Source organism: Pseudophryne corroboree, chromosome 6 (assembly GCF_028390025.1).
Source record: "Pseudophryne corroboree isolate aPseCor3 chromosome 6, aPseCor3.hap2, whole genome shotgun sequence".
Taxonomy (NCBI): Eukaryota; Metazoa; Chordata; class Amphibia; order Anura; family Myobatrachidae; genus Pseudophryne; species Pseudophryne corroboree.
In genome coordinates, this window is record NC_086449.1 from 501,817,539 (window position 1) to 501,830,816 (window position 13,278).

The 13,278-nt window shown below is 44.4% G+C and overlaps 1 protein-coding gene across 4 annotated transcripts in view; it reads left to right on the forward strand.

Moving 5' to 3' along the window:
* USP15 (ubiquitin specific peptidase 15) overlaps window positions 1–13,278 on the forward strand; it is a 258,720-nt gene that overhangs the window by 24,147 nt on the left and 221,295 nt on the right. For 2 of the 4 annotated variants that reach the window (XM_063927377.1, XM_063927379.1), the window contains exon 3: window positions 1,527–1,669. In XM_063927377.1, the coding sequence (XP_063783447.1) occupies window positions 1,527–1,669 (143 nt within the window). The remainder of the gene's footprint in view (window positions 1–1,526; window positions 1,670–13,278) is intronic. The other 2 variants (XM_063927378.1, XM_063927380.1) reach the window with 1 other exon arrangement.

Consider the following 13,278-nt stretch of genomic DNA (forward strand, 5'->3'; position numbering starts at 1 on the left):
TTTTTGTTTTTTTGTTTGAACTGAAAACTGACTGTATTTAATTGTGTTGTAGTTTGAACAAGAAGAGACAAAATTTTGTAAATTATGAAAATAGAATCGGAATAAACAAAAAAAGGAAGTTTATCTCTGCAGTAATATAAGCAATTCCATTTTTTTCAGTGCTTTCAAAGATTTACATGCCAGCTAATATTTTAAACTTTTTTTTCTTTACTATTTTTTAAACTATGCTTTCAGAGAATTCATGTTATTTAAAGATGCTCTCATCCTAAACTTAAAAATGAAGGCTGTACATAGTAAGGTTATATTTTTTATTCCCTTTTACAGGGAATAAATCTACAGGAAAGGATGCAGATTTTTTCTGGCACACTCAGAAAACGTCAGGTTTCCACCCAGAAGTGCCGGATTCCTGTCAGTCAAACAGCGGCTACATTGCGATTAAGATCTGTACGCAATTTCTGTCGCTATTTCCCCTTACGCATGCGCAGTCCGAACACTACACATACGCAGTCGTTTGATCGAAATTTGCGATTTCTCTGAATAGCGATCCATGCTGAATTAGGCCCCTAATGCAGGGAGTCTCCTCTTTCAAATGAAGTGCCCCCTTAATAGTTATTGGGGCATAAGTAATAGGGTCCGAGTTTGCCGGAGATGCTGGATGCCGGCCAATCTCAGAGGGTTTTTTTAAAGCAGTAATCATTTACAAGGCAAACCCATGCCTTGTAAATTATTGCCACTTTAAAAAAATGTTCTCGACCATTCCGATGGCACTTCCTGGTGTCCTACCAATGACTATCATCTGGACCAGTGGGAAAGATCAGTTTAGTTTTATTGCTTACCCCATGCCCCTCAGAATGGCTGATATGTCCCACGAACATCAGTTGCAGTCGAGTGGGACTCGATATCCCAGCGAAGGAATAAAATCCTGGGTGAATACATATAGAAGGATTTCCAAGCTCCCTATGCAGCAGTCCAGTGTAGTTAGGTGCATAGAAATGATATTAATGGTCATTAGTGTCTGATTTTTCCCCCACTAATTATCTTGTTTAAACATATCAGGTATGCTGTTTTGGTATACAGTTTGCTAAGCAAAGAAAGCATAGAAATACTGGTTATTTTTTTATTGTATTTTGTATTTAGGGCTTGGGGGGGTTCAGCGGGTTGTGTATTCTTTTCGTTTTTTTCCTTTTTACACACAGAGTTCACTAGACAGTGTACGGACCCAAAACTGAACTTCTAAGTTATTAATCAGTGCAGTACATTTTGTCTTAAATTCGCTGTTTAGTTTTTATTATTATTTAACATCTTTTTATAGCCTACATGTATAGTTGTATACATATACTGTGAAAGTAGAGATCCATGTGTTTGGTGATACAGTAGGTTTGTTTCTGTAGTCAGCAGTAGTACCTTTGTTGATATATTGGCCCACTTTTGCTGTTTTAAACCTCTGTAGTGATATATCACAAACTTTGTATAACTTATTGTGTTTTTTATTATTGGTTAGATTTCTCATTTGTAAATACTGACAGTCTGTTTTGCAGATACTGACACACAGTCTCTCAAGGAGCATCTTATTGATGAACTTGATTACATTCTGTTGCCTACCGAAGGCTGGAACAAGCTTGTTAGTTGGTACACGGTGATGGAGAATCAGGAACCTATATCTCGCAAGGTACCGTATGTTTTTAGAACATTGCTTCTGTAAAAGTTCTATCTTCTCTGAAGGGTTTCATGCTTACTTGTTATGATTTATATTTTGTTTTGGGTTCAGACATAAAGTACTTTACATTAATTAGATGTCATACAGTTAATTTCTTTAGTACCTAATTTATTTTTAAATGCTTTCTCTAATAGTGATGGGGATTCTGATGCATTAGGGACAGTTTGAGCATAAGTTAGTATTCATTCTGGCACCCTGCACCTAATCAGTGAGGGGGGCATATTTAAATTTTTTAGGGCAACATTTTATACGTGATGTATTTAAATATTCCCTCCTCATTGATGAGTGCATTGTGCTAGAATGAACACTAATAATAACTATCATAAATAGTGATCAAACTCAAAAATATACAATAAGGCTTGATTATAATTGGCAGGCGTTGTTAATTGGGAAAAATGTATGGGATATTGCTCTCCATTATCTAAATTATAGTGATATTTAGGCACTATATTTCTCATTGTACGTGGTGGTGCAATGATTAGCTTGCTGTATTACAGCACTGAGGTCCCCCATAGTCATATTTGTTGGAGTGTGTATGTTTTCACTGTGTTTGCATGGATTTTTTTTTTGTTTCCTATTCAAACATCCAATCCAAAAACATACTGGTGGGTTAATTTTCTTCTAACAAAAAAGCCTAGTGCATGGTAAACACGTTTGGACAAATTTGTTGGTACCCTTACAGCTCATTGATTCCTTAAAGCTTAATTCCTCCTTGAAAATGAGGCAGTTAAAAGCTATTGTGTCAAATATAACTGCACGCCAATTTTATGTTATGAGATTAAGAAAAGACTTCATAAAAGATAAATTATTTCTTATTCTCTGAAGATATTCTAAAATGACAAACTAATTGCTTACTTGAACTAGCATCTCATGGGGGAAAAGTAGTTCCTCTGCTGTTTGGTATCATTGTGTGCACCACACTGAAAATGGTCCAGAGAAAACAAAGGAGAGAGTTGTCTGAGATCAGGAAGAAAAAAGAGAAGCATGTTATATGTTAAGGCTAAATTACCATCTCAATCATCTTGTTGTTCTCGTGACTACAGTTTTAAATACTAAAAAGTTTAAATTCAATGGTACTTTAGCTAACCTTCCTGAACACGGCCGCAAGTGTAGTATCGACCTTCTATTAAAAAGAAGGATTGTGAGAATGGTAGACAAAGAGCAAAGGAAAACTTCCAAAGAGATATAAGCTGAACTCCCAAGGTCTAGGTACATCAGTGTCTGATTGTAACATCCAATGCTCCTTGAGTGACTGGTCTCCATGGAAGAAGACCTAGGAGGATTTCATTTTTGAAAGTACATGAAGAAAATCCTGTCTGGTGTTTTTAAAATGCATATTGAAATGCCACAACGTTTCTGGCAGAGTTAAGCTTTTTGGCTAGTCACATCAGCTTTATGTTCACCGAAGAAAACATGAAGCTTTCAAATATAAAAACAAAACATTTTACTCACATTTTTGAGACTGCATCTTTCACATGTTTCTTTGAATCTGTGTACAGCACAATGAAATCTTATTGTGCGTTGGAGGGCATTCCACAGAGTGGGTGACGCCCAGATAAAGTCCTGTAATTTTGAATGGGAACAAGTAATACGTATGGATGAGAGATGCAGATTTTGTGCAGAGCGAAGAGTTCGGTTAGGAAGATGAGTGAAGAGATGTATGTTGGTGCAGTTTGGTTAATAGCCTTGTATGTAAGTAAAAGTATTTTATACTTAATACGGTAGAATACCGGTAACCAATGGAGGGGCTAACAGAGCGGATCTGCAGATGATGAAATTCTAGCAAGGAAGATTAGCCTCACAGCTGCTTTCAAAATGGATTGTAGTGGTGAGAGCCTATGTTTGGGAAGACCAGTCAGGAGACTATTAAAATAATCAATGCGGGAGATAATAAGAGCATGGATCAGAGTTTCTCTAACGTCCTAGTGGATGCTGGGGACTCTGTAAGGACCATGGGGAATAGACGGGCTCCGCAGGAGACAGGGCACTTTAAGAAAGAATTAGGATACTGGTGTGCACTGGCTCCTCCCTCTATGTCCCTCCTCCAGACCTCAGTTTGAATCTGTGCCCGGACGAGCTGGGTGCACCTTAGTGAGCTCTCCTGAGCTTGCTAGGAAAGAAAGTATTTTGTTAGGATTTTTTATTTTCAGAGAGATCTGCTGGCAACAGACTCTCTGCTACGTGGGACTGAGGGGAGAGAAGCAGCCCTACTCACTAGAAGATAGGTCCTGCTTCTTAGGCTACTGGACACCATTAGCTCCAGAGGGATCGTACACAGGAACGCACCCTTGGTCGTCTGATCCCGGAGCCGCGCCGCCGTCCCCCTCGCAGAGCCAGAAGACAGAAGCCGGCGTCAGAAGCAAGAAGACTTCGAAATCGGCGGCAGAAGACTCCAGTCTTCATATGAGGTAGCGCACAGCACTGCAGCTGTGCGCCATTGCTCCCACACTAAACCCACACACTCCGGTCACTGTAGGGCGCAGGGGGGGGGCGCCCTGGGCAGCAATTAGGTACCTCTTGCCAAAAGCAGCATATATACAGTTGGGCACTGTATATATGCATGAGCCCACGCCATTATTTTTACACAAAACGCGGGACAGAAGCCTGCCGCTGAGGGGGCGGGGCTTCTTCCTCAGCACTCACCAGCGCCATTTTCTCTCCACAGCTCCGCTGAGAGGAAGCTCCTCAGGCTCTCCCCTGCAGAATCACGGTAGAAAGAGGGTAAAAAGAGAGGGGGGGCACATAAATTTGGCGCAAAAACAGTATATACAGCAGCTACTGGGTTAACACTAAGTTACTGTGTGACTCCTGGGTAATACAGCGCTGGGGTGTGTGCTGGCATACTCTGTCTCTCCAAAAGGCCTTGTGGGGGAACTGTGTTCAAATAGAGCATCCCCTGTGTGTGTGGTGTGTCGGTACGCTTGTGTCGGCATGTTTGATGAGGAAGGATATGTGGAAACAGAGCGGGTACAAATTAATTTGGGGTCGCCGCCGACACCCGATTGGATGGATATGTGGAAGGTTTTAAATGATAATGTTAATTCCTTGCATAAAAGGTTGGATAAAGCTGAAGCCTTGGGACAGTCAGGGTCTCAACCCATGCCTGATCCTACAGCGCAGAGGCCGTTGGGGTCTCAGAAGCGCCCACTATCCCAAGTTGTTGACACAGATATCAACACGGATTCCGACTCCAGTGTCGATGGCGATGATGCAAAGTTGCAGCCTAAAATGGCTAAAGCCATCCGCTACATGATTATAGCAATGAAAGATGTGTTTCACATCACAGAGGAAACCCCAGTCCCTGACAAGAGGGTTTATATGTATGGGGAAAAAAGGCAAGAGGTGACCTTTCCCCCTTCACATGAGTTAAATGAGTTATGTGAAAAGGCTTGGGAATCTCCAGATAGAAAACTGCAGATTTCCAAACGGATGCTTATGGCGTATCCTTTCCCGCCAACGGACAGGTTACGCTGGGAATCCTCCCCTAGGGTTGACAAAGCTTTAACACGCTTATCCAAGAGGGTAGCCCTGCCGTCACAGGATACGGCCACCCTAAAAGATGCTGCCGATAGAAAGCAGGAGGGTATCCTGAAGTCCATTTATACACATTCAGGTACCCTACTAAGGCCGGCGATTGCGTCGGCCTGGATGTGTAGTGCTGTAGCAGCATGGACAGATACCTTATCTGAGGAACTTGATACCTTGGACAAGGATACTATAGTACTGACCCTGGGGCATATAAAAGACTCTGGTCCGAGGTGCGTCCTTTCTTGCCAGAGGCAGGGGTAGAGGAAAGAAGCTGCACAATACAGCTAGTTCCCAGGAACAGAAGTCCTCCCCGGCTTCCTCTAAATCCGCCGCATGACGCTGGGGCTCCACAGGCGGAGCCAGGCCCGGTGGGGGCGCGTCTCCGAAATTTCAGCCACAAGTGGGTTCACTCACAGGTGGATCCCTGGGCTATAGAGATTGTGTCTCAGGGTTACAAGCTGGAATTCGAAGTGATGCCCCCTCACCGTTACCTCAAATCGGCCCTGCCAGCTTCCCCCATAGAGAGGGAAATAGTGTTAGCAGCAATTCACAAATTGTATCTCCAGCAGGTGGTGGTAAAGGTTCCCCTCCTTCAACAGGGAAGGGGTTACTATTCAACAATGTTTGTGGTACCGAAACCGGACGGTTCGGTCAGACCCATATTGAATTTAAAATCCCTGAACATATACCTGAAAAGGTTCAGGTTCAAGATGGAATCGCTCAGAGCGGTCATCGCAAGTCTGGAGGAAGGGGATTTTATGGTGTGATTTGTGGTACAGGATTGTCATTACCAATTCCAGACGTTGCCGTTTGGTCTGTCCACGGCACCGAGAATATTTACTAAGGTAATGGCAGAAATGATGGTGCTCCTGCGAAAGCAGGGAGTCACAATTATCCCATACTTGGACGATCTCCTCATAAAGGTGAGGTCCAGAGAGCAGTTGCTGATCAGCGTAGCACGCTCTCGGGAAGTGTTACAACAGCACGGCTGGATTCTGAATATTCCAAAGTCGCAGCTGATTCCTACGACGCGTCTGCCCTTCCTGGGCATGATTCTGGACACAGACCAGAAGAAGGTTTTTCTCCCGACGGAGAAGGCTCGGGAACTCATGACACTGGTCAGAGACCTCTTAAAACCAAAACAGGTGTCGGTGCATCACTGCACGCGAGTCCTGGGAAAGATGGTGGCGTCATACGAGGCCATTCCCTTCGGCAGGTTCCATGCGAGGACCTTTCAATGGGATCTGTTGGACAAGTGGTCCGGATCGCATCTACAGATGCATCGGCTGATCACCCTATCCCCCAGGGCCAGGGTGTCTCTTCTGTGGTCCTGGTGACCACGGATGCAAGCCTCCGAGGGTGGGGGGCAGTCACACAGGGAAGAAATTTCCAGGGTCTGTGGTCAAGTCAGGAGACTTGCCTTCACATCAATATCCTGGAACTAAGGGCCATATACAACGCCCTAAGTCAAGCGGAGACCCTGCTTCGCAACCAATCGGTGCTGATTCAATCAGACAACATCACCGCAGTGGCTCATGTAAACCGCCAAGGCGGCACAAGGAGCAGGGTGGTGATGGCGGAAGCCACCAGAATTCTTCGATGGGCGGAGAATCACGTACGAGCACTGTCAGCAGTGTTCATTCCGGGAGTGGACAACTGGGAAGCAGACTTCCTCAGCAGACACGACCTCCACCCGGGAGAGTGGGGACTTCATGAAGAAGTCTTCACACAGATTGCAAGGCGATGGGAACTGCCACAGGTGGACATGATGGCATCCCGTCTCAACATAAAGCTACAGAGGTATTGCGCCAGGTCAAGAGACCCTCAGGCGATAGCTGTAGACGCACTAGTGACACCGTGGGTGTTCCAGTCGGTTTATGTATTTCCTCCTCTTCCTCTCATACCCAAGGTGCTGAGAATCATAAGAAAAAGAGGAGTGAGAACAATACTCATTGTTCCGGATTGGCCAAGAAGGACTTGGTATCCAGAGCTTCAAGAAATGCTCACAGAGGACCCATGGCCTCTACCTCTAAGACGGGATCTGTTACAACAGGGGCCCTGTCTGTTCCAAGACTTACCGCGGCTGCGTTTGACGGCATGGTGGTTGAACGCCGGATCCTAGCAGAAAAAGACATTCCGGATGAGGTTATTCCTACGCTGATAAAGGCTAGGAAGGACGTGACGGCTAAACATTATCACCGTATATGGCGAAAATATGTTGCTTGGTGTGAGGCCAGGAATGCCCCTACAGAGGAATTCCAGCTGGGCCGTTTCCTCCACTTCCTACAGTCGGGAGTGACTTTGGGCCTAAAATTGGAGTCCATTAAGGTCCAGATTTCGGCCCTATCCATTTTCTTTCAAAAAGAACTGGCTTCTCTTCCTGAAGTTCAGACGTTTGTAAAGGGAGTGCTGCATATTCAGCCCCCGTTTGTGCCCCCAGTGGCACCTTGGGATCTTAACGTAGTGTTGAGTTTCCTGAAATCACACTGGTTTGGCCACATAAAACCGTTGAGTTAAAATATCTCACGTGGAAGTTGGTCATGCTATTAGCCTTGGCTTCGGCTAGGCGTGTGTCAGAATTGGCGGCTTTGTCACATAAAAGCCCCTATCTGGTTTTCCATATGGACAAGGCAGAATTGCGGACTCGTCCACAATTTCTGCCAAAAGTGGTGTCATCTTTTCATATGAACCAACCTATTGTGGTGCCTGTGGCTACTCGTGACTGGGAGGATTCCGAGTTACTGGATGTAGTCAGGGCTTTGAAGATTTATGTAGCCAGAATGGCTAGAGTCAGGAAAACTGAGTCGCTGTTTATCCTGCATGCATCCAACAAGCTGGGTGCTCCTGCTTCAAAGCAAACTATTGCTCGCTGGATCTGTAACACGATTCAGCAGGCTCATTCTGCGGCTGGATTGCCGCTTCCAAAATCAGTGAAAGCCCACTCCACAAGGAAGGTGGGCTCTTCTTGGGCGGCTGCCCGAGGGGTCTCGGCATTACAGCTTTGCCGAGCGGCTACTTGGTCAGGTTCAAACACTTTTGCAAAGTTCTACAAGTTTGATACCCTGGCTGAGGAGGACCTTGTGTTTGCTCATTCGGTGCTGCAGAGTCGTCCGCACTCTCCCGCCCGTTTGGGAGCTTTGGTATAATCCCCATGGTCCTTACGGAGTCCCCAGCATCCACTAGGACGTTAGAGAAAATAAGATTTTACTTACCGGTAAATCTATTTCTCGTAGTCTGTAGTGGATGCTGGACGCCCGTCCCAAGTGCGGACTTCTTCTGCAATACTTGTATATAGTTATTGCTTAAATAAGGGTTATGTTATGGTTGCATCAGGCTTATCTGATGCTCTGTTGTTGTTCATACTGTTAACTGGGTAAGTTTATCACGAGTTATACGGTGTGATTGGTGTGGCTGGTATGAGTCTTACCCTGGATTCCAAAATCCTTTCCTTGTACTGTCAGCTCTTCCGGGCACAGTTTCCTTAACTGAGGTCTGGAGGAGGGACATAGAGGGAGGAGCCAGTGCACACCAGTATCCTAATTCTTTCTTAAAGTGCCCTGTCTCCTGCGGAGCCAGTCTATTCCCCATGGTCCTTACGGAGTCCCCAGCATCCACTACGGACTACGAGAAATAGATTTACCGTTAGTAAAATCTTATTTTTTGCTGTATCTTGTGTAAGATATGGTCGTATTTTGGATATGTTTCTTAAGATGTATGTAACATGCTTTTGAGACCGATTGAATTTGGCGAACAAAGGACAGATCAAAGTCAAGAATGACACCTAGGCAGCGAGCTTCTCTGGGTAGGGATGATTGCTGAGTTATCAACAGTGATAGAGATATCAGGTTGGGAACTACTATTGGCCTGTAGAAATATATAATTAATTCTGTTTTGGAAATATTAAGTTTTAGGTAGCGAGATGTCATCCAAGATTAAATGGCAGAAAGGCATTCAGTGACACGGGCTAATACAGATGGTGAAAAATCTGGGGAGGATAGGTAGATTTGCGTATCCTCTGCATACAGATGATACTGAAATCCAAAAGAGCCGATTAGTTTGTCAAGAGATGTGGTATAGATAGAGAAAAGCAGAGGACCTAAGACTATGCCTTGCGGTACTCCAACTGATAGAGGTAGCAAAGAGGAGGTGGAATCAGAGAAACGAACACCAAAGGAGCGATTAGATAAGTCGAATGACCACAAAGAAAGGCCTGTGTCCTAAAGACCTAGGGATTGTAGTGTTTGTATGAGGAGAGAGTGGTCAACAATGTCAAAGGCAGCAGAGAGATCAAGGAGAATAAGTAGTGAGTAATGGCCTTTAGATTTAGCAGTGACCAAATCATTCACTACCTTAGTGCTGTCTCTCTGGAGTGTTGGGCACAAAATCCTAACTGAAGTGGGTCCAGTAAGCTGTGTGAGTTAAGAAAGTGTGTGAGGCGAATGTCGGCAAGTCTCTCAAGTAGCTTGGAGGGGCATGGGAGCTGAGAGATGGGACGGTAGTTTGCGAGAGTGTTTGGGTCAGAATTTTGTTTTTTCAGAATGGAAGTAATTACTGCATGTACAGAGAAAGAAGGAGACCAGTAGACAGAGAGAGATTACAGATTTTAGTTAAGGTTGGGATGAGCACAGGAGACAGAGATTTACTAATTTGTGTGGGTATAGAATCAAGAGGAGAGGTAGTAGAGTAGGCACATGAGAAGAGTGCAGATACTTTATCTTCATTTGTGGGATCAAATGAAGAGAAGGTGTTAGAGGTTTCAGATAGGGAATTGAGTAGGTCACTGGCTTTGGAAGAGCATACCATTTCATTTCGTATTTTATCAATCTTGTCCTTGAAATAGGATGCAAGATCTTGCGCACTGATAGTGGCTGGTGGGTTGGGTGAGGGAGGGACAAGAAGTGATTTAAATGTATTAAAAAGTCGCTTGAGGTTAGAGGCTTGAGCAGATATGAGAGATTGGAAATATGTTTGGCATTGTCCAGAGCACTACGATAGGAGTGGTACATGATCTTATATGTGAGAAAGTCACTTAAACTACGGGATTTACGCCACTGGCGTTCTACTTTATGTGAGAGAGTTTGTAGGTGTCTTGTGTATTTAGAGTGCCACGGTTGACATCTAAGTCTGTGGAGTGTAATGGGTAGCCGGAGCCACTTTGAGTGCTGTTTCTAGAGTTTGGTTAAGGTGTGATACAGCAGTCTCAGGAGGGGTGAATGTAGAAATTGGTGAGAGCAGTGGTTGAAGAGAGGTAGATAGTTGTTGAAAATTAATAGCCTTAATATTTCTGCGGATTAGAGAAGGCTTGGTAGACATCAGGGACATTGAGTTTGAAGTAATGGAGGAGAGCAAGCAGGTGATAAGGTTGTGATCTAGGAGAGGGAAAGTAGTGTTAGTGAGTTCAGAAACAGAGCGTAGTCTGGTGAATACAAGATCAAGGCAGTGGCTGTCCTGATGAGTAGGGGAGTCAGTCCATTGGGAGAGGCCAAGAGAGGAGGTTAGAGAGAGTAGTTTGGAGGCATGGGGATTTTGTGGACTGTCAATAGAGATATTGAAATCACCAATAATGATGGTGGAGATGTCGGAGGATAAAAAGGTGAGGGAGCCAAGTAGAAAACTCTTCCAGAAACTTTGTGGGTTGCTCAGGTGGGCGATAGATGGCTGCAACATGCAGAGAAAAAAGGGTGAAATCCTAATAGAATGTACTTCAAATTATGTAAATGCGAGTGAAAGAACAGGTGGTAAAACTGTGTGTGTGTGTAAGATTTGGACAGTAAAATTCCAACCCCACCTCCTTTACATTTACCAGGCCTGGGGGTGTGAGTGAAGTGGAGGCCTCCATGTGACAGTGCTGCAGGAGTGGCTATGTTTATAAGGTTTGTTGGATTTATATTCCATTGTGAATCAGCTGAATGTGAGTGTGGTATGTGGATGGGACCTGGATTTGGGGATATGTCACCAGATAGTAGAGGCAGAAGAAGAGAGCGATAGGTATAGTTGGGGGAGGTGTGTTTCTTATGGTGACAGGTTGAGGATGTTATAGTTAGTGTACATAGATAGGTTAAAAGTTTGAGTGTTAATCAGAGGCAGTGGCATTGAGAGAGGGGGGAGAAGGTACAAATTACCTGGGCCCTGGTCTGATAGAGGGGCCCAGGTCCACACCTCCTTTTATTAGGCCATGACCCCTGAAAAGTACCTGGGCCCAGCCAGGCTCACTACTATCCTGGCCTGGAGGCATGCCATGCTTCTGTGAGTGGGTGCTTCTAATGTGCTAGACACGCTACCAAAGAGTTGCCATGCCCTCAGCACGCTGTGGTCACACCTCCACCAGTGGAGGCTGCGGGGCCCAGGAATTTGTTGTACCGGGGCCCAGAATTTCTCTTGGCTGCCCTGATCATAGGGGAATTGATTAAGGAGGCTGCAATGTGCATGGAGCAGTGAATTACAGGAATAGTTAAGGATGTTGCAATGTTATTGAGGATACCATGAAGTGGTATTAGGAAAAACAGTTCGTGGTATATGGTGTTTGTTAATTAAAAGTGTAAATAGTTAGGTAAGTGCTTATGGAAAATATAAGGTAAATGTGTGTGTATATGTATATGTGTGTGTATATATATATATATATATATGTGTGTGAAAAAATGTTTTTGTACATCGGTGCGCTTATCCAACGTTCGGAAATCCCTTCCAAGGGTCACCAGATATCACCAAGCAAAATCTCAGTCAATTGTAATCAGTCAAAATCCAAAGTGATCTAGCAAATATTTTCCGGGTCCTATGAACATCTTCCAAACTTCTTTGGTGGCAGCTTAGTTCCTCAGAAAATGACCTGGGTATGTTCAGTCATGAATTTCTGTGGAGGTAGGGGAGAAGAACAAGCGCCATATGGTGTAGTAGTTTGAATAAATGGTATATTATAGACACGCAAATAGGAGTTAAGTACATGAAGTAATCTTGAAACCAGGCCTATCAGTCTCTCTTTTCCAGTGGCTGTTCCCCACCTATATATCAGGAGACAAAGATCATCGCCATATAGTGTAGTACCTTTGTAAATAACTTGAGGGTCCCTCCCCTATATATCATGCGTACCACATCAATGCTTTAGTCATGCATATAGGATAAACCTTTATCCAAGTAACCCAAGCAGGTCCCATGTAGTATGCTGTTCACAAAATTTCAAAAAACTGTCTTGTATAACAAAAACGTATTTTTAATAAACAAATAAAAATAAGAATAAAGTAATAATAAGAATTTACTCACCGGTAATTCTATTTCTCGTAGTCCGTAGTGGATGCTGGGAACTCCGTAAGGACCATGGGGAATAGCGGGCTCCGAAGGAGGCTGGGCACTCTAGAAAGATCTTAGACTACCTGGTGTGCACTGGCTCCTCCCACTATGACCCTCCTCCAAGCCTCAGTTAGGTACTGTGCCCGGACGAGCGTACACAATAAGGAAGGATTTTGAATCCCGGGTAAGACTCATACCAGCCACACCAATCACACCGTACAACTCGTGATATGAAACACAGTTAACAGTATGAAACAATAGAGCCTCTCAACAGATGGCTCAACAATAACCCGATTTAGTTAACAATAACTATGTACAAGTAATGCAGATAAACCGCACTTGGGATGGGCGCCCAGCATCCACTACGGACTACGAGAAATAGAATTACCGGTGAGTAAATTCTTATTTTCTCTAACGTCCTAGTGGATGCTGGGAACTCCGTAAGGACCATGGGGATTATACCAAAGCTCCCAAACGGGCGGGAGAGTGCGGATGACTCTGCAGCACCGAATGAGAGAACTCCAGGTCCTCCTCAGCCAGGGTATCAAATTTGTAGAATTTTGCAAACGTGTTTGCCCCTGACCAAGTAGCTGCTCGGCAAAGTTGTAAAGCCGAGACCCCTCGGGCAGCCGCCCAAGATGAGCCCACCTTCCTTGTGGAATGGGCATTGACAGATTTTGGCTGTGGCAGGCCTGCCACAGTATGTGCAAGCTGAATTGTACTACAAATCCAACGAGCAATAGTCTGCT